General features: G+C 40.5%; 1 protein-coding gene across 33 annotated transcripts in view; it reads right to left on the reverse strand.

Moving 5' to 3' along the window:
• Window positions 1-22,307, reverse strand: part of RORA (RAR related orphan receptor A) — a 672,136-nt gene that overhangs the window by 116,668 nt on the left and 533,161 nt on the right. For 30 of the 33 annotated variants that reach the window (XM_054687750.1, XM_054687796.1, XM_054687795.1 and 27 more), the window contains one exon: window positions 16,999-17,084. The exons of the other annotated variants lie outside the window; for them this stretch is intronic. In XM_054687750.1, the coding sequence (XP_054543725.1) occupies window positions 16,999-17,084 (86 nt within the window). The remainder of the gene's footprint in view (window positions 1-16,998; window positions 17,085-22,307) is intronic. 33 annotated transcript variants of the gene reach the window in all.

Below are 22,307 nucleotides of genomic sequence, written 5' to 3' on the forward strand. Positions count from 1 at the left end.
GGTTTTGGTGTTAGGATTAGGGTCATAAAAAGCACGTGAAAAGTGGTATCAAAGAGAAAGATTTTCTTCCTTTATCTTTACTGTTTAGTAAAGATAAATTCTTGTGCAGATAAGATGGGACATTAAATTTGCTGCAGCAACCATAGTTAGCCTTTCTTCAGGCAAACAGGTGATATCTGATATGGGGAAATTATGTGGAGAAAAAACCCACAATATTGACTCTAAAGTATAACTACCAAAACTTAGAAATGACATGTGTATAGCAAAAAAATGAAAAGGGAAAATTAGAAATCTTTTTGGTAGATTAGTGAGAAAAATGGGTATATTTATCGCCCTCCTTTTGTTATTCTTAGAATCAGGCTGAATATTTAGGTGGAAAATAGGGAATTTGATGATTGGAGATTCATCTTTTTAGGTTGATGGGCTAGCTAGTCAGAAAGTAAATCTCTATGTATCTCAGGAATGGGACATAAATATACTTTGGTTATTGGAATGCTTTCCTCCTGGTAGCACAGGGGGAATGCGAGTGTTGACTTAGTAGAGCAAGAAGAAGACAAGATGATTTTGAAGCATTGCCAACAGCTGAGGAGTGCACACCTGGAGAAAGTGGACTTTAAATAGGAGCCGGAGGTGGGAAGATGGTCGAATAAGTGGAAAAGAGAAAGTTGTAGAAGCAAGGTAAGTAATAAAGGAACATGAAGGGGTTGATTCTTTTAGGGGAGCATATGTGTTTAGTTTTGGAGGAAAAAGATCTCCTGAGGTATTCTGATAAACTTGCTATCTCGAGAGCAGATCCCAGGAAAAGCATTCTAGGGTTTGAATATAGCTCCCTAACATTATGACATTATAGCTTATAAAGACATCATTTCTGCCTTTGGCTCTGTGAACCGTGTGTGTATGTTTGAGGGGGAGCATGGCAAAGTGGAAAGGTAAGAGTTTTTTTTTTAATTTTATTTTTATAGTCCCCATACAATTGCAACCCTCTTAGTTTGACCCCAATCTCTCTTTTCCCCGCCCCCGCAATAGCATGTCTCTGGTTCATAGCGGTTTGTTGATTTTGATTTTTTCTTTCTTACAGCTATTCTTTGTCCTGGTCCCTTATTTAGGTTTTCTAGATTCCTGCTATGAGTGAGACCATCGGTATTTTTCTTTTTCAGAAAGGTAAGAGTTTTGGGGCTTGGCATAACTAGATTCAATCCTCCCTCTGCCACTCACTAGTTATATGGGCTGGGCAAGTTACTTAGGATCTGAAACTCAGTTTCCTCAATTAATATTCATACTTATATGTATTATTCAAAGTTGTCACAAGGCTTAAATATGATTACATGCACACACACATATAAAATGTCTGAAATATAGCAAGTTCTCAGTAATGCTTTGTCATACCGAAAGGCATAGAAAAGAACTTCCATCTTAAGATAATAAGAAAATTTATAAAGTTAAATTTTTGGCTCCATCAGGTTTATATCCACAAAGAGAGCCCAGAAGAGCTTTCTCAGGGAGATACGAGTTTAATAGCCATCAGTGAAAATAGGTAGCACTACCCCACGGGTCCTCAGAGGGCTTTCTAGAACATGGTGGCAGATTAGCTGCCAGTTCCACAGGGGCCAACTCCTAATGCTCTCTCCTGTTTCTTCATCTTAGGGCTGGAGTGCCTGGCTGAGCTGATAACTCTGATTTCTGTATTTTAAATCCTTCGATATCCCGTGATTGGGGTCAGAGGACACAGATAAAGGAGGCAGAGGGTGATTTCTATTCTCTATTGAGCCCTTAGACAGTCTGTTTCTAAGTCCTGAAGGTTTGCCTCTTCTACCTAGAAACCTGGTTATAGAGCAGAATGCCCCAGTAGTGTCTCTATTCTGCACCTTCAATGTATGTAAAATGAGAAAGGGAGGAATGATCCTCCCTACAGTATCAGAAGAAGGGCTCCAAGGAATTCCTGGGAGTGGGCAGGTAACTCCACAGTTGGGGTTTCAGTCAGAAGGGAGAAGGCTTACAGTGGATATGAGTTTACCCCATCCCCCCACAGCAGGTAATCCCTAGGTAGGCGGTGGAGGAACGTGAGCACAGGATGGCCAGGGTAAAGGGAAGCTGTTTTCTTCCAGTCCAGCTCATAAGGAAACTGTTTATGTTTTCTGTTTGCCAAAAAAACCCTTGTGCATTGGTGAAACCTGTTTGTCCTGAACTCCTAACAATAAACACACGGCAACCAGTTCTCCAGATGACAAGTTCTTTTGTTAATGAGCAAGGAGTGAGTGATGTGGCCCTACCACTACTGTGAAAACCCTTAGCTGCCTGGAGTCTTGTGGGCCATGGTTGAGGGAGCTGTTTTGGAAAGAAATCTGTTTTCTCATGCTCCATTCTGCTCCTTCGCACGTGGACAACTCTTACATATTATTGTTGTGGGTGTGTCTCATTTGGGCAACTTGCATTTATTTTATCCCAAAAGTGCCATTGCTCCAGGGGAAGCAAATGTATCTCCATATGACTCACAAACATTCAATATGAAGAGTAAGACATTGTAAATGTACTCATAAACATAAAACACTGCACATCCTGCTGAAGGTATGCATGCACACACACACATGCACACACACATGCATTTGTGGTTTGAGTATTAATAGGAGCAATGCAAACTCAAGAGCATGTGATTTGATAGTGCTAAACAATTAATGTGTTGATCAAAGCCCTTAGGGGGGTGTGTTTCTCCAGGGTGGAGCTATGACGAGGCGGCGGTGTGATTGAGACCACTGCCAGCACACGCACCCACTGTCTCTGCCTTCTCACCTTGTTGTCTGTTCACATCCGTCTGTCTCCCACACTTGCCAGGCAACCTCCCAGAGTACAAGGCTGTCTCTGGTTGGTGAGGATTGAGAAATTTTGGCTTCTGTTTGTTGTCTCACTGTATCTATCTTTAACCAAAAGTTAATGTTCCTTGCAGTCCTTATAAAGGTCCAGAGGGAAATCAGGAGTCTTGAAGAACACCAAAGGAGTGTAAGGGAGAAGCCCTGAGGAATCCCAGTGGCCACAGGATTTAACAGTGTCTCACCTTTGAATCAAAACACACCCCAACAATGTCAGAGCCACATCCTAGGAAAAGAACTTGAAAAAGGAAGCTTATTAGGGAAAAAATAAATTGACTTTCCCTGGGTAATCCTGCACTCCTCACGAATAAGAATGACCACAACTCTGTTCTGTGGCTGGGTTAATTCAGGTTTGGTCCATCTAGCTCAGAGATTTGCTAAGTCCGGGGCAAGGCTATAAGAAACCCCCTTGTTCTCAGTCCAGTGAGACTTATATCTCTGGAAAATCCTCAGAGGAAGTGATGAAGATGTGATGGAAATGCTTTTACTGCCATAGACAGCTTCATATTAAAAAAACAATGCATTTTGGGGGAAGACTTAAATAATAGAGAATTGTTCTCTCCTAAAACAAAAAAAAAAAACCAAACAAAAAACAAAAACAGAAACAAAAACAAAACCCAAAATCAAACCTCCAGTAGCCCCAAGTTGTTTTCTTTTTCTTCTAGCATAACTTGTCAAAGGCAGGGCATAGATATTTTCTTTGTTGTCATACCCTTTAGGCCAGAAAGTGTCTTTATCTGGCTCACAGTTACAGTTTCAGAGTCTGCCATGGTGCTTGGCATAAAATAGGTGAAATATTTTGTCGCTCAGATTTGTTAAATGAATAAATGAATAAAAAAATAAATATTGCAGGGCAGGGTGGTGGGTTCTCAGGTGCTTGTCTGATCATTGAAATGGAAAGAAATGATATGTAATTTATCCTAAGAATATGGAAATACTAATATGAAAAGAATTATGCATTCCTATGTTCACTACAGCATTATTCACAATGGCCAAGACATGGAATCAACCTAAATGCTCATCAAGGATGACTAGAGATAAACTATGGTCTATATGCTCAGTGGACTATTATTCATCCTTTAAAAAGATAAAACCTTGTTTTCTGGAACAATATGGATAGATCTTGAGGTGATCATGGTAAGTGAAATAAGTCAGAGAGTGAAAGACAACTACTGGGTAGTTTCACTCATTGTGGGACAGAAACAGCCAAAAAAATCAAACTAGCAAAACACAACAAAGACAACTCTTGGACTCCGCGCAAAATGAGGTGGTTACCAGAGGGGAGGGGCAGGTGATAGGATATAGAGTTTTGGAGGAGGGTGAGAAAAGCCTCCTGACTAGTGAAGCTGCAGTTCTGAAAATGCATATAGTTTTGTAAAAGAATGGTAAATCAATAAAATTTGATTTAAAAAGTTACACCAAGGCCTATTTGGGCTATTTTTACCTCAGAAACTCAGTAACAAAAGGTGAACTCTGTACTGAGTCTTGAAGGGGAGTGAAGTCTGAGGTAGCAACTTATCAAGAGGCAGAACTGTGACAATGAGAAAATCTCTCAAAGAAACCCTGTCCATAGGCTCCCTCAGAGGGACTGGCAGTAGAAATGTAATGGGTCAATTTCAGTGTCAGTTATAGTTTCATAGCATGATTAGATGATGAACTATATTTATCAGGAAGGAATACAGAATAAATACAGAATCACACACACCCACACAGAAAAACCTATAACAGTGAGTTTCTCACAGTCCAGTCTTTACTAAGACCTTCAAACCTGGTGACAGACAGATTTTTTCCTATGGAGGACAGAAAGCCTGACTTCCTGTGGCACCTGATGACAGCTGCTAAGACCAAGGTGTGGCAGAGCTATTTCAGAGGTGACCACGTGAGAGACTGGGTGGCCCTACTTATATGGGCAATGACAGGAAGGCATCTGGTAAAGCCAGAGGCTTGAAAAGGGTGTTACACTCTTGAGAGTGACAATGGTAAGTCAAACTCTAGCTCTTGAAACTAGAAAGGCACAGAGAATTGAGTAGGGCTTGTATGTGAAGGCAAGTTGTAATGATCAGATAAGGTTAGGACTATTACAGGCCACAGATAAGCTGTTGAACATTCTTCTAAGTATAACCACACATTTTTATTTCCTTGGCCATTAATGCTTAGCTTGACTGGTTTTCCCCTCTTGTATTCCTGGAGGCAGAGGTATCTGGGGACTCCAAGAATCTGATGGCGGCACCATCCTCAGAAAGAGCAATGGAATAACCCTTGAGTATCAGGACTGAAGGCTTCCTCAATGTTGACCAAAGCCAAGAGAAAATTTCTGCTCTCTTCCTCCCCTTGCTGAGCCACACCTCTGCACACAGCCCACCACAAACACAGGCAGTACAAATTGACAGCATGCACACACACACGTGCACACACACACACACACACCTTGAAGCCAGTCTTTTTGTGCACAATCTAGGCACCTGGCACACAGCAGCACCCAACAGATATATCAAATGTGGAATCACTGGATAAAAAGATTAGGAACAGGGTTCTTTTTCCATGCAGCTCTTGTCCCTACTCACCTTTAACTCACTATCAAAATGCACAGACATATTTTTTCCCATGTATTTATTCTCCATAAAGTAGCTTTGTGAAAATCAGGATACACAGTACTATGTTCTTTGAACTTCCGTGACAAATACTTTCTCACTTTAGAATAGTAGAAAGTCATCTTTCCTGTGAACTTTACCTTTTAAATACAATCCCATCTTCACCTCTCATAATAAAGCTCCCAATATCCACTTCCCCAAATTTTTATGTCAGGAGAATAGACAATTTTTTTGGAATTTTTCCTATCTTGCCATTTCCCCAAAGCTTGCTAATCTGCTGGGTTTGAAGCTTATGCATTCTTTTTTCATCTGCTTCAACACCTCCTGCTGACACATGCCCAAAGGAGCTCAGCTTAAAAAGGGAGTGGTCTTTGAAAACACAAACTAGGTGTTCCCTGTTTAAATGCAAACTTGACAGGTATTCTCACAGGGAATACTGGAACCTTTCCCTCAACAGCTGTACAAAGGTGAAAACTTGTTCCTGGCAAACCAGTTTATACGGATAGATCCTACATGGATTCTCCCTTCTTGTGGTTCACTAAACTCTAATTGCAATCATGTTGGGCATAAGCTGCTTATCATAATGTTTCATAATGAAAAGTGCACTCCAGAATTCAATACTCAGTAATGGTTTCTTTGATTTAAAACATGATTACGGTAATAAAGTGACTACACATCTTCTCCAGGAGATCATCTTTCTTTGGAGACAAAGACAAGTTCTGATTCCTCTCATTACTGAGGATGGAATTTAGTTTTATGCACTGTCAGCAGCTGTTTCCACTTTATATGATCAATTCTGGTTTATAACCCCCAAGTTTGGGGTTACAAACTTGGCCACCTATAGTCACAGATGATGTGCCATGGGGATTCCTTTGGGGTCCATTCATAATCAGCAGGGTTGAGGGATATTTGCTTTGCTTAGTGATTTTTTTACATTTTATTATATAAGAATATCCTAACATATTAGGAAACTGAAACACTCACTCATAATCCTGGAAATTAAACACACAAACTGCTTTCCTCCTCTGGTCTCACAGCTTTGACATGTGACTTCCTGCAAGTTGGAGTTCTCTTTGCCTCCACACTTTCTGAATCGTGACTTCATCATAATGAATCATGATGGCCGTAGGACAAAGATTGACCATCCTGACCGTCTTGACCCACTGAGGCTCAGGAGCTGGCTAAACAACCAAACTACCCAAGATTTGGGGGCTTTATAATTTTAAGGTATAAAACCACAGATATTGCTTGTGGTACTTTCTGCAGAAGATGCATGACATCTTTGCCTACATTTCAGGCCTTAAAGTACAAGAAGTTGTTGTCCACACACAACTGATCCTCTTGGTTTCATTGACCCAAAGCTGCTTCAGTTTTCAAAGAGTTCCGTTCCCCATCCCTGTGGCCTTCCCTAACCATTCCTCGAAGACTGTACCTTTCTTTTCAACTTCTGAAGCTCTTGTGGCTCCCATTTCTCACCATCTTCCCTTGTTGCTAAAATACAGATGGCTCACTACCCCCCCCCCAAATCCAATAGCCCCCTTCTTGAGTGAGGAATCTCCCTTAGATTTCTTTGGAGTCTCCAGGATATCTAGTGCACAGAAAAGATTAATCTATATTTATAGTTTGATCCAGGTAACAATGTTGATGAGATAAACTGTCAAATGGAAAAATAGGTAAGTGAAGATAATGTAGAAAATATGAAAGAGAAAAAGACTTCAGAGTATTAGCTCAAATGGGAAGCCAGGCTCACCTTCTTATGTTCCTTAGCCCTCCGTGTGCCAGTTTCCTTATGCAAAAAATGCAAATAATAATAGTACCTACTTCGCAGGCTGTCATGAGGATTAAACAAGTTCCTATTTGGAACGTGCTTAGAACAGTGCCAGGCATGAAGCCAATGCTACGCACGCATGTGTCAAGTGAAAATAAAAATTAAATAACATCAAGATGCCAAAATCTACCATAGTGCCTGCCACGGTGGGTAGCTGCTGGAGAAGGTTAAATTCAGCTATGTTTGCCATACTTTGTGTTGTCATACTTGAACCAGTCTGGGCCTGGGATGAGCGGCTGCCAGGACCAGTGAGCTGGTGGGTGACAGTGCCTTCCAGGAGGAGAAGCTCTGGGAACAAGGCAAGCTCTCAGCTTCAGCTCAAGAGCCCTGGGAATAGCAGGTACTGCCACAAACTGGGTTTAGCTGGAGCGCTCTCAGGCCTAGGACTTGCGGCATTCGGGCAAGGGGAGGAGGAGTGGCTGCTGGGAGCTCTGGCGCCCAGCCGGTGGTGGCTGCTGCGGTGTGGGGTACAGCCCCAAGCCCCGCCCCCGGCGGGCCGCCCGGGAGGCGCACGGAAAGTTACTGCGTGCTAACGTGGCAGGAACGATGCAAAGCCCGGGGCTGCCAAGAGCTGAAAGCCCAGTCTGCTGTTTCTTAGGCTCACAGGCACGGCTCTTCTAAGTCTAGTCCATACACGTTCCCCTGCACGGAACTGGAGCCTTTCAGCAGTTACTATATTTTGGGGGAGAGGAAGGAGAAAAAAGTTGAAGGGAGTGGCAGTAATGCATGAACCAAGCTCCCATGGATGATTTTTTCCCTTGCCCTAAGATGCTCCTAAGATGAATGTATAATTTCACCCACTGCATCTTGTACGGCTGAACTCTCATCTAATAGATTAAAAAACAACAATAACTACTACTAGTTTAACTCACTGGAGGTTTCCATTTGTCAATTTGGCCATTCCTTTTTTCACAAACATTTCCTAAGCACCAATTATCTATCAATCACTCAACCGGGCCTCGCGAACCCGGAGAAACTCCTGGTCCAGTGTGGAGACAGTCCAATCTCTGCTCTATGTTATCACGGCGACAAGCACAGAGGCTGCCCAGCAGAGAAATGACTTCCACCTGTGGGGGAGCAGCCTGACTGACTTGCAGGGGAACCCTGTAAGGGCCCGGCTTTGAAGAATGGCTTCAGCCGCTGCCCACCAGGTAGCAAGTGGCCTAATGAGGCCGTGGTGTCCATTTATCATCTTTGTCCCACATCTGCTTTTTCAAGGGAGCCTTTAAAAATACAAAGACAGATTGTGGGCTGGAGACTAGTATTGTATCAACATTACATTCCCTGAGTATGATCACTGTCCTGAGTTCATGTAAGAGAAAAACCACAGTCTTAGGGCTCTATGGGAACAGGGTGAAAGGAATGTCTTCTTTCTCACTTTCCATCTCTGCATGTTAAATATGTATATATTGTTACTGTATGTATATACTGTTAAATATGTACATATTGTTATACAGGTATATGTAAAGATATGGAGAGAGACAATGAGAATGATAACGCAAACCAGATAAAAAGTCACTGGTGAATGTGGATAAAGGGATATGGGAGTTACTTGCAAATTACTAAAAGCTGGAATCACACCAACACAAAGCAAACAAAGATGTTCAAAGCGCAAACATACTAATTTAGTTTTAAAACTCCCCAAATGATAATGCCTTTTTATCACCATCACTCTGAAAAGCATTAGCAATACTCAGAACACAATTGGGCCACAGAAATGCCGAAGTCCCAGGAACTCTGAAGATTTCAGCATTGTGGGACTGTAGGCCCCTCCTCACTTCCCCACTTGAGATCTTGAGATTTGAGTAGGGAGTCGGTCAGGAGAGCAGAGCAGCCCCTAACAGGTGAAGGCAGCAAAGGCTGGAAAGGGGAGGAGCTAAATGGAACAGTGGATGGACCACCAGGCAACCGAGGGCTCAGGCTTCCAGGAAAGCGCAGAAAGCATAACAAGACTGGGGGTCTATAGCCAATTCTGTTGTATTTGCTTTTCACACATTTGAAAGAGCAGAAGTAAAACTTAATGATACTAACAGTGCACCTCACATTTACAAGGTGTGTACTTCATTTTGGGACCTTGCTCACTGTTTTACAGGGATAGTTCACTGATTTCCCACAGCAGCTCCATGAGGAGAGGATTGTCCACAGTCCCATTTGAGAGATGTGGACACTAAGGCCCAGCCAATCAGGGGTGGATGTGACATAAGAACAAGCACCTTGGCTCTGAGCCTGGACTTTTGCCTAGAGTGCTATACTACTCTTGGCTCTGAGGGCTACTTGATGTGCAAGGACTAAGAACTTCTAAGGCCCTGGAGAGAGGAAGAAGGCAGTATGAAGCCGGGGTGGTGGGGCTGCAGTGATGTTTAATTCAATATTCATGCCATTTGTGTAATAATAATTTTTTTAAATTGAGGTAACTCTGATTTATAATACCACTTAAATTTCATGTGGATAGCTTTATACTTTGACAGCTCTATATACTACACTATGATCACCATCAAAAGGCTAGTTTCCATCTACCACCTTACAATTGATCCCCTTAGTCCATTTTACAATAAATAAATTTAAAAAAATCAGCCCTACTGATTATTTCTAACTCAGAAATCATCCAGAAGATGCAGTTTAGAATCTGCATGCCTAACATGGAATCTTTATCACTAAATAAATCACAGCTTTTCTGTGACTTGATTTCTGTATATGAAATATCAGATAGTATTTCTAATGTTTCCCCACTAAAATAGCTGCTCTATGGTTGATATTGTGTGTGTGGTTTATGTAGGATATGGAGGGTTTGGAACCTAGAGGGGAGGAAAGGTTTGAGAGGAGCTGGGTAGTGTGAGGACAGACACTCATTGTAAGGACGATTACTCACTGATGGAATCAGGCATTATGCAGGAGGCTAGCCCGGGCTCTCACTCACAAGGTATAGTCTACCAAGGAAGAAAATATCAGATCTGAATGAGATGCCCCTCACTTGCCTTCCTTCTTTTTTCACTTCTCTCCCTCCTTCCATTATTTTTCTGGGCCAGTGGAGTGGTGTTCTATCCTATTTATACTTCTTAGTTAGGAAAAACTAGCAGAGAATTAACAACAGAGAACATAATCATACCTCTTTTTGCATGCAGGAACTCAACCCTCTGATATCATTGAACCCCTGTACCTCTGGCATGCAGGGGTTTCTTTTATATTTGCTACTTAGAAACAGATGATTATTCATTGAAAATGCATCCAAAAAAGGCAGAAAATTTGGAGTAACCAAAGGGACATGCTACAATGGCTAGGGACTATGCTGGTTCATTTGTATTCTTTTCCTGGTCACATTTCTAACAATCTGGACAGAAAGCAGAGTTTTCGTTTCCATACATCATCCTCTGTGTTCAAAGATGCTTTTGAGAGAGCAAAAGGAATGATGATTTAATGCTGTCAAGTGCTTTGAGATCTCAGACACAGACACTCTGTAAATACTGAGAATTACTGGGCATTATCTGCCCCAGTATCGTTCCCCTCAGTATTTTCAGGGCTTTGGAAAAATTAATGAAGAAATGGGTCCTGGCATAGTGGCAGCAGCAATTGCTTCTGGAAAGATTAAGAGGCCCTCTACACTGGGGAATGTAGGGATTCAGTGAAAACACTTGCCTGAGGATTAGTTTTCTTTTCTTTTCTTTCTTTTTTTTTTTTTTTTTTGTGCAATGAAAACCACTAAAGATGAAAACCCACTGCAGTATAAAAAGAAAGAATTACAGTTTCTTCAAATCAAGCTCCAGCAGGGAAAGGGCACGATATGTGTGTGAACATACCTGACAAGAGATGAGAAGAGAGAGACAGACATTCGGAGAGACAAACCGTCAGAAAATAACTATGCAAAAGCTCTTTGCCCATATGTTTACATTTTCTACAAACCAAATATATATACATATATTTGTTTTTAATAAAAAAAAAAAAACTTGGTCCTCTGTGTTGGTGAGGGTGCGGGGCAACAGGCACACACATGCATTGTTGGTGGGTAAAAGAACTGGTAAAATCTCTATGGGAACCGCTCTGCAGTGGTTGCAGGAATGCAAAGACATCGCAGATGCATGTTCTCATTCCCCTAACAACTCTACATCTAGGAATTACTATACATCTATTTGCATAAGTTCAAAAGGGTATATATTTGGGGATATTCATTGCAGCACTGTTTGTATTAGGAAAACATGAAAACAACTTAAAATTGGTTAGTAGGGACTAAGTAACTGCCAACGTAACCATAAAATGGAATATCACACACTTATTAAGAAGACTAAGGTAGCTCTGCATGAATTACTATGATGAATTACAACTAAAGATGTAGTGTTAATTGAAAAACATCAAAAGAATAGTGTGTGTATAAATATATATGTACATATATAAATATTTACATATATAATAAACATACACAGATATATCCTTAAACAACACCAGGGCTAGGAGCAAAAAGTCTGTTGCAGTGAAAAATCTGCATTATAACTTTTGACTCCCCCAAAACTTAACTACTAATAACCTGCATAGTCTACAAATGTTTGTGTGTGTAAGATTTGATGAATTTTAATTTTTTTGTGATAGATGTATGCATTTTATGGTATTAAATGATTAAACAGAATATTATTTCCATATATTTTATGCATTTATGACAGACCTAATTTTTTCTTAATATTTTTGGCTATTTCAAGGTGATTTGGTTCATCTGAATTTTGAAAAATTGTCCCAATCTCCAAAAATTTTTCCAATATATTTTTGGAAAAAATCCACATATAAGTGACCCACATTGTTCAAGGATCAGTTGTCCATATACACATATTTGAATATGTATGTTTAAAAACATATACTTGATTGCTCATATATTCATAGAATGGATTTTTGTTTATTTATTTATTTATTAAAGATTTATTTATTTTTATATAAGAGCTGGGGTATAGGCCAGAGGCACAGGAGGGTGAGATGATTCACCGGAGACAGAGTGGGGAGCAGAACAGGCAGAGAACAGAAATACACTTTTGAGGGGAGCAGCGGGTGCGAAAGGAGAGGTCTGGGGCACCATGTGGTGCCCCCAGCTGTGATCAAACCCACACTGTAGAGGCTACTGTCAGCTTCACAGCATGGTGCTCGACCCGCTGCACCACCAGGGAGGCCCAGAATGGATCATGTTTGGAAGGCTGCATAAGAACTGATAACTGTTAGTTCTAATTTTATATCCTTTTGAATGTTGTATCACACAGTAGACCTCCACTTTACTATGGGTCCACTATGTAATCAAATCATTGTGCAATGAGCCTTTCCTTTTAAAATATAAACCACATAATGACTTAGTATTTACATTACTGTTGCAGTCACCTAGACCATATGGGTGGGACAGATGAGTTAACATATGAGCCAATCACAACTGACTTATCTCTTTGACAATCTTTTGTCATGTAGGTCTGTGTTTTTTTGGTAAAGTTTAGAAATGTTTTGTGTTTTAGTCTTTAATTATCCTTTCATATGAATGATTATTGTTGAAATGCATAAAATGTTGTGCTAATCTGTAACCATGAGTCCTAACGCATTTTAAAAAGAAAATTGCAATTGAGACAAGAAATTATTAAAAAGTATGATGATGGTGTAAAAGTTAGTGAATTGGCCTGAGAATCTGTTTTCTACCCTAACCATTAGTAAACTCACTTAAGTGATTCTGAAATAACCTTTTCCAATTTAAGTTAGTTTACTTATTTTCAGTTTCATCTTTTTAATGTCAATAAAAATGAAATTCTCACAGTAGATTTGTTGTTTTATTGGATAAATCACAGTCTTATATAAGCTTAGTTATGTGTCCGAATTTTCAAATTATGCTGTGTTAGATCAAATTACTCAATATCAATGTATTATCGGGTTCACATTACAACATTTTCACTACACAACTGAGCCTGTAGAACTGATTAGTATCGTAAAGTGGGGGTCTGCCGTATATACACAAATATATATTTGAATATGTATGTTTAAATATGTATGCTTGAATTCACCATATTCATATATTCATTGAATGGATTATTTCTGGAAGGCGACATAAGAAACTGGTAACTGAAGCTAAAGGATTTGGCTTGCCTCTAACTTTATATACTTTTGAATATTATATCATACTGTATATCCAGGCAACCCATTAAAAAATGAATAATGCTAATTTAATAAATTGTATGAAACCACTGATTAAACAACAAAGTAAAAAGATGAACTTTGTACCATTTTCTGGGGGTGTGGCTGGATGAGGTGTGTCTTCACTTCACAACTTCCTTCCTAGCCTCTGCCTTGCTCAGCTGCCCACAGCTCATTTTGTTGTATCTCAGCCTGGTGTCTGAATTAAGGTTGGCCAAACCAGGAAATCCCTGAGCTGTACCACACATAATCAATGATAGGTCTGAGTCTGCAGGAACTTTCCCTGTTGGACTGATAGGGGAGATCATCTCTAGGGATTAAGGACCCCATTGGGCGACACCAAACATGTTTGTTCCAGTTATGGCCAGAGATAGTTTTGGAATTGGGTTTCTTTTGGTCACTAGGAACAAAGACTTGCTAAGCTATGGGGTGCTTAATGCTAAGATACACGTGGAGCGATAAGGATTGTAGAGTTCTCAGAGGAATCTACTGAGAATAATAAAACATCAACCTCAAAAATAACAATTATGGAGCACTTAGGTGCCCAGCATTGTGCAGAGCACTTTGTGTGGATAATCTCGTGTCAGCCCCACCACAAACCCATGAGATCGTCATAGTTACTACCCCCATTTGAAAGGATATTTAGGTCTGTAGGTCACTGGCATCATAGCGTGATTGGCTTCTTGGAAGCGGTATCTGGAAAATCTGAAGTTCTCTGACTCTCACTCTCAGGGCCAGTGAGAATGCTCTCTCTCTCTCAGGTTTGTTGCTTCACCTTGGACATATGCTTCTCTATTCTGACACCAGGGGTCTTATGCACTACCTGTTGGGCTCACTTGTTGATTTTGCTCCACTATTACACCAGCTTCCACATGGCCCTTTGAGACACTCCTCCACCTCAAGGTCTCCTCTGGGCTTAGCTGCCCCCTAGCAGCCTTTTCCTTTTCAGACCTCCTGTTCTTATTCCCATGAGACGGAACTCGAAAGATCATCCTTCTGTTGGAAGTGGGTCACTTTCTGACTGGTGGGTTGACTGTTCCAGGTCAGGCTCTCATTTTGCTTCATTTATTGGTGGCAGAGAGCTCCCAGACCCTCAGTCTTTTCCTTCACTCAAATATTTTTTGAGGACTAACTTTAAGTCAGGCATTGGGATACTGGGAACACAGCAGCAACAGAGTAAAGCCCTTTCTCAATGGACTTACCTTCTACCTTCTTCACTTACAGATATGGGTGTGGCAGACATTTTGTCTTGTCCAGCTTGGGGCCAGTGATCCATGATTGACCATTGAGCTCTTGACCTTAGTTCCTAAGTCTCCTTCTCCTGTGGTTCCCTGAATTCATGCCTTTCCTGATGATCCATCTACCTTCAGAAATTGTCTCAGGTATTATAGAGTCTGAGGTGACCAAACAGATGGCCTCAACAGTTGGGTGGAGGCTGAAGGGAGGGAATCCTGGTGCACAATGCTCTGAAGTCCCTTGGACCAGCTGCCATGGGCAGTTGGATCCCAGTCATAAAGATGAGGTTACCCATATTCTACCATAATTCAAAGCAAACATCCAGGTTGCGCTCCTCTCTTTTCTTTCTTTCTTCCCCTCTGTCAAAGCTGAAATATTCCATGTTTGTCAAATGATGTTTTCTAGTCCTGAATTAACCTTGTCTAGGCTTGTTTGCCACATTCTTCAAACTCCCAGTCATTCTTCAAAACCTAGCTCCAGGCATTTCCCTCCTCCTTACTGCAAGGAATCTGTCCCTAAATCCTTAGAGGTAATCATATCCTCATTTGGACTACTTTTATACTTGATGTGTTGCTTTTATTACACTGTATTGAAAATATGTATTTAGATGTGTGTTTCCTTTACCAGAGTATAAACTCATAGCAGGCAGGAACCATGTCTTGATTATTTATTCACTTATTTTTAATTAAATAAGCTGTTTCAGAATGGTTTTGATTTATAAAAAACAAAACAAAACTGCAAAAACAACTCACATACCTGTCGTCCAGTTTCCCTTACCATTAACTTCTTTTACTCTAATGTACTTGTTACAACCAAGGAATCGCTATTAGTATAGTACTACTGGCCTTATTTCATAGTTTATTTGAACTTCACCATATATGCCCTAGTTCTTCTGCTATTCCTGAATGTCAACCCGACCCCCATGTCTTCTTGGCTTTCTCTGGTCTGTGACAGTTTCTCAAGTTTTGGTGACTTTGAAATTTTTGAGACCTACAGGTCAGCTATAGTGTAGAATGTCCCTCAATTTGGGCTTGTCTGACATTTTCCTCATGGTTAGAGTAAGCTTTTTTTTTAAGGTAAGCAAACCCACAGAATTAAAAACCCAGCATGTACCACCTACCATAGATCAGACATTTGATTACTGAATAGAATTGAACTGAATAGAATTCAAGTGTTTCTTTAGTACTTCCTATAAGTAAAGCTGTGATTGATGCTCTTGGAGAGATGAAGTATGAAGTTAAGTCCTGAGAAGATCTTCCACAGAGCCGAAAGTAAAAGAGACTACACAATCAAGTGTCAGATAAGCGAAGCCGAAAGGATGACCTACAGCAGCTTAGGGTACAGCAGCTTAGGGATGGATTAATCAGTACAAGTGGCTAAAGTCGGCGATATTTATGTGAGAGAAGGGGGTAGATGAGAGGAGCCTTCTTGAATTCCCAAACACAACAACCTCTTTTTTGCCTTAGGGGTTACTTACATGCTAAGTCTGAATTCTGGAAGGCATTTTCAACCCTCTCTTCCCTCCTCATGACTTCTTTTCACTTTTTAGGCATTACCACATTATCTAAAATAGTTTGTAAATGGTTGACCATTTATTCTTCATTGTCTTTCTTTTCTCACTAGAGCTGAAGTCCCTTGAGGACAGGATTGTATTTTTATTCACTCTGCACAGCACACTACCCATCACACGGTGGTACTCAAATGATCTCATTGAGTGAATAAAAGGGCTGATGTTGATGAGGTTGACAAGGCATGAGGCAGTGACAAGGCTGCTGTAAGAGGAGCTGGGATGGAGCAAGACTGAACTGGGTAGGCAGGTGGGATGCTGCCAGGTCATGAGACTAATCACAGTGGTGTCAGGTGATCCCAAATGGGGTGGCATAATTTGGGCAAAGGCCAGCAATGAACTATGTGTGGGCCACAGAGAGGTACAGGCCATCCAGTAATTTTCCATCTTGAGAAGGCCAACAGGGTTTACAGGTCAGAGAATGGGGAGTTAAGGAATAACTGGGGTCGGTTATTCCTGGTGGTGCAAGGGGTTAAGTCTCAGCACTATGAAGCTACCAGTAGCCACTTTAGCAAGAGTTCAATCCCTAGCCGGCCAGGGAGCTAACCCACATGGCACAGCAGACCTCTCCTGTCTCGCCGGCTGTTCCCCTCAGCAGTGTGTTTCAGTCAATCCACCTGTTCTGTTCCCCCCTCCGTCTCTGGTGAATCCTCTCATCCCTAACATCTCTGGCTTACACCCCAGCTCTTGTATGCATAAATAAATAAATACATAAAATCTTAAAAAAAGGGAATAACTCGGGTCAAGAAGGGGCAGAGGCTATAGGAATACCTGTGCACATGGGGAGCACATCACATGAATGAGAATAACACACATACTCCTGGGAGGCAAGAGAATACTCTGGTATCGGCACAAACCTAAGAAGAAAAAGACACTTCATTCAATGCTTTTGAGTAACAAAGACAAAATGGAAGATGAAGAGTGGTGATTTTGCTATAGGAGTTAGTATGAGGAAAGACCAGTCCTCTCTGGAAGCCTGAGGAAATCCAGAACAACGCAACAATGAGCTTCAGCGCTCAGAATGGCAAGAACCACACAGAACTTTGGGTCTTTTCTACTATTTTCTCTACATGATCACAAAGGGCAGAATCAGTATACACTGACTACCTTGAAAAGTACATATTTTCTCATCTGAGTTCCATTTTAAAACACTGACCTAAAGGGCAATGTTTCATATGGCTTCTGACTCGAATGAGCCCAATGGGAAAAGGTCTGGAAAGCATACGGCCAAAAAACTCTGTGCAGTATATGAATTTAGAAACAAAAAAAGTGGCATTGTCATCTTTGTATACCAGATAAATAATTACAGTGGTTGAACTCGGCTTATTTTTCACCCAAACTAAGTAACACCTTTGAAAAGGAAAGATAGCGGTGACCTTTGTGAATGTGAATCCAGAGGGTCCATTGTGCCAGAGCCCAGTGGGTTCCCAGGAGAATCAAGAACACGGCCACCCTGATCTTCCTCAGACAAGGTGGAGGGGGGCAGCAGAGGCACAAGAATGGTTGCACTTCTACATCTGAAGGTCAGAGCATGAGATCCAGGATCAGAGCTTTGTTATTTCAAATCTACTGCCTTTCAATCCTCAGAAGGTAGGTGGGTGAGTCCTGTTCACTTGTAACTGAGGAATCCTCTCCCTGCACTTCCTCAGATGAAGGGCTACAGAGGACCACAAATATCAGCCTGTGCAACCCTGTACTTGTGAAGGGAGGAAACTGATGTCTGGAGAACATGACCTGCCTGGCATCACTCTGGTAAATGGCGTCGGAACCAGGATGACACCTTCTAACCCAGCTTTCCTTTCACAATCCCGAGCAGCACATCTGAGTATTGACCACAAAATCGCCTCTGATTCCACATTTCGATTTTCCACTCTCCATTTATTTGAATACATTAGCACTACTCACCATATCCTCCTCCCCTCCACCCCACATTATTTTGGAGACAACCTTGAGATGGTCAAGGAAAAAGCAAAACAACCACTGCCCACATTCCTATCATTTTAATGACATGCACACCAGGAATCTGACCTGGTATCCTACTTCCCTGCTAATCTCCAGCTCATATCAATTCATTTCTCCAACAGAAAATTGGTGTCAACTTCGTAGATGGAAAGTAATTTCCCTGAAAATATTTCCAGTGAGGCCACTAGCACTACTTGACAGTTTTATTACTACTTTTGTTTCAAGCTAAAGCGGGGAACTCTATATTTGCCAGGTAGGACAGTGAGAAATGTTCAGTTTTTAACGTTGCGTTAGTTTTAATATCAAAGGGAAAACAAGAAGAAGAGTGTAGACTGCACATTGCACACGTCTAAGGGCACCTCACAGGATCCTGGCATTTTTCTCCACTTCTCACCCACAAACTTTCAGTTCCTGAAACATCAGTGTGGGTTGAAGAGAATTACTCTGCAGCACCTGAATAGTCAGCTCAGAGGTGGGCAGCTGAGGTGAGGTGGCAAGACCTGCTTGTAAACACTGGTTATCAGCGCATTTACAAGGTAAGCCAACTGGGGGCAAGTCAACTTGCCATATACAACTTCTCTGTATTTAATGGAAAGTAGCTATGGTTTTATAAGAACCTTCTCATTTAAAGAGTTCACCTTTAGACAAGAAAACTAGATGGCATAAAGATAACCAAAGAATGTTTCATTAATAATCACTATGTATTTCACTAGCAGTGATGTATATATTGGGACTACTTTAATTCATATTTTGCTGTCTATGTATATTTTCTAAAGTATTACATGTAGGGTGGTCAGGTAAAATTCAGAATGTTCAGTTAAATTTGAATTAACAATAAACAACAAATTTTTTTTTAATGTCAGTGTGCTCTGAAAATACCTGGGATATACTTTTATTCATTGTTAATGACCCCAGCTCCATTAATCAGCTGGTTTATTTACTATTTGGATTGATTTTCCCCATTTCCTTCTTTTTTTGACCTTTCAGTGGCTTACTTTTAGGACCCTATTACAGGGTGGAGAGAGAAAGACATTCAAAGATATCAAGTGTCCTGTTTATCATTAGCAAAGGCACATGTTTTAGTAGGGGAAGATCTGATACTTCAGGTTAAAAATGGGGACAAGCTGCATTCTTCCTATTACGATATGGACAGAATTAGGAATATGCTGATGTCTTCTAGAGTTTGGATTCTGAAGACCAGTAAAATGTTAAAATCTAAGAAAAGGAAATTAGGGTATGTTCCACATACTGTTAATAAGTTTAAGTTTGATCAAACAGAATGTTAAAAAATTACCAAAACTATCATCTTGACCATTAATTTGTAAAAGAAAATAATATTTTAATAGCCCCAAAGTAGGAAGGGCTTGCTCTTAGAATAAAGAGCAATTCTAAAATAAAATTGTCAACTTTAAAATGTGTTTTGTGAAAACTTCCCACAATGTGGCATTGGCCCTGGGCTTCCAGAACACGCAGATCAGGTGATGCCATAGCAACACCTGTAAAAGGACAACAGCAATACTGCACATTATACAGGTTTGTCCTGGTAAGGAATCATCACAGAGCACCATCTAATAAAGGAAAGGTGGTGAACACAGTTTTAATTCTGATGGCCTTAAATTAATATCTAATTTAAGTAATTTCTTTCTGAGAAGCATATTATTTGTGTGAACGTACAATGTGATTTTTCTCAAACCATGAAGTATTTCCTCAGCTCAAAATATAAAGAGAAACTTTTTTCTAAACTTCCTTTGGCGCACAGCCCAATCTCTGTATTCTTCTCTATCTCTATAAAAGGAGCTTCAGGAACCGGATAATATGACTCTGAACTTAAACAGCCCCTTCCTAGGCTAGTTCAGAGGTCTTTGAAACTACAGGTAATTAAGCCTCCTGGCTCCTGTGAGCTGGCAGGATGTGTGACCTCGACTGAGAAGAGTTGGATCTTTGCCAAAAGGCATATGTAGTTGGTAGCAGTGCCTGGAGACCAAGTCCCCAAGTTCAATTTTTCTATCACCCTCTCCATTTTACACAAGGGGAAATTATGGTGTGAAAGTGGAGAATTGCTTGAAATTGCTGAGTAATTAATAGAAACCACGATTAAAATCAATTGCCAACCCAAGTCTTGCACATAGTTTCTTCTATCCTTGTCCTGCCTGAGAAACAATATAAAGCTTTTATTTTTTATTTATTTATTTTTTTTAAACAAGGGGAACTTCTCTTTAAACAGGACTGAAATTAAATTTCAGGTGCTGCAGAGAGATCGAAAGCATTAGTTACCAATGATCTCTAAATATTCTTTCACTTTCCCTGTGGCTGGGAAGTTGGAAACTGAGTTATCTTTTTCAGGGGTTCTTTTGAAGCAAGGAAGTGGTCATTAAACACTTACAACATTCATATACGTGCACACATACCAGATACCCTATCTTTCTCAAATATGTTAGTGTATGCTTAGTACGTACCCCCAATTTAAAAAATATTGTGATGTAATTTTGTCTTTTTCTAGTCATAGGGTTATTTGCTATCTTTTGATTCTGTTTTGTACCCAGTTTTTTATTCAGTTTTTATTTTTTTAGTTTTTATTATTTTTTTCAAAGATTTATTTATTTATTTATACAAGAACTGGGGTATAGTCAGAGGCGCGGGAGGGTGAGAGAATTCACCAGAGACAGAGAGGGGAGCAGAACAGGCAGACGGACCAAAGACACAGCTGAGGAAAGCAGCGGGCGAGGCAGGAGAGGTCTGCCATGCCATGTGGGTTTCTCCCTGGCCAGCCGGGAATTGAACCCACCACAGAGGCTGCGGACAGTTTCACAGCGCGGTGCTCAACTTGCTGCACCACCTGGGAGGCCCTATTCAGTTTTAAACCTAACATTATCATTTGAGGATTTCTCATGTTGTTGTAACTCTCCATAATACAAATATAAATCATATGAAAATATATTTTTAACCCTGGTTTTTAATGAGTGATATTCTGGGCTTCAGGGCAATGAGCAGGGGGCATTTTTGATATTTTGTGATAATGGCATTTTTACAGTAATTATAATTATTATTCTACAACAAGTGAAAAATAAGACATGGAAACACGCAAGCTCCTATTAAAAATCACTTCAACCAGAATTTTAAGGAAGGCATTTAATATCACCTCATGATTACATCCTCCCATAGTCCGAGACCTGAGAAATTCAATACCTCTCCGTGTTCCAGACATTTGTCTTTCTGAGAGGAGTGCAACCAATTTTTTTTAATGTCGCAAAATCTCTGTTCCTTTGTACTAACTGAAGTTCAGGTATTTTCTCCAAGCCCTATTTAATATCAACTTGTTTTCATTCCTCTTTCTTTGTTGTTTTCTTTACTAATTCTGACATGACTTTTTTTTTTCTACTCCACTGAATAGAAGATAGATTTTGGCTTTGATTCCAGAATGATGTTTCACAGAAAGTCAATTTGTGTTCCAGGTACTTGATAAACATCTCACTAACGAATTTCTCGAATTTCTCGCTGTTTCTAAGTCATTAGCATTTTGGTTAGCAAGTTCAGGGCCCTTCAGATGCCTTGCCTCCTACATAATAAGTTGGTGAATGAAACCATGGCCCGGACCTGGCCTTCTGCTTCTCTTTAATGGTTTCTGTCACCTGGGCCAACAGCCACCACCATGACACTGCACTTCTTGGGGTGCAGCCTCAGGGCAAGTGGAGAATGCTAATGACTGTGGCCCTCAAATTGCAATTTAAGGATAGCTGTTAGATTATACACTTTCCATATAGCCCTCTTCCAAACCAAGTTTGAGGATAATGTGCTATTTTTACTGATTTTCAGTAGAAAGAACATTAAACCTTAGGGTGATGATGGCATATTGCTGAATTATGTGTTTTAGTTTGACTAGAATAAATTAGATTTTTTTCTTTTTGGAGAGTTGGGAGATCAGAGAGCACAGAATCCCAAGAAAATCAGATGAAAAAACTAGATTTTCATAGTTCCTGGGTTCTGGGCATAAAAAAAATAGCCATAGTTAATAAAGTATAATAATTTAACGATAGGACGTTGTGATCATTAACAAGGTGTTTCTTTCCAGGCATTCAAAATCTGTGTACTCATTTTAATGACGTTTGCTTCCACTGATG

Source organism: Talpa occidentalis, unplaced genomic scaffold, assembly GCF_014898055.3.
Source record: "Talpa occidentalis isolate TD23 unplaced genomic scaffold, MPIMG_talOcc4v2.1 talOcc4.11, whole genome shotgun sequence".
Classification (NCBI taxonomy): domain Eukaryota; kingdom Metazoa; phylum Chordata; class Mammalia; order Eulipotyphla; family Talpidae; genus Talpa; species Talpa occidentalis.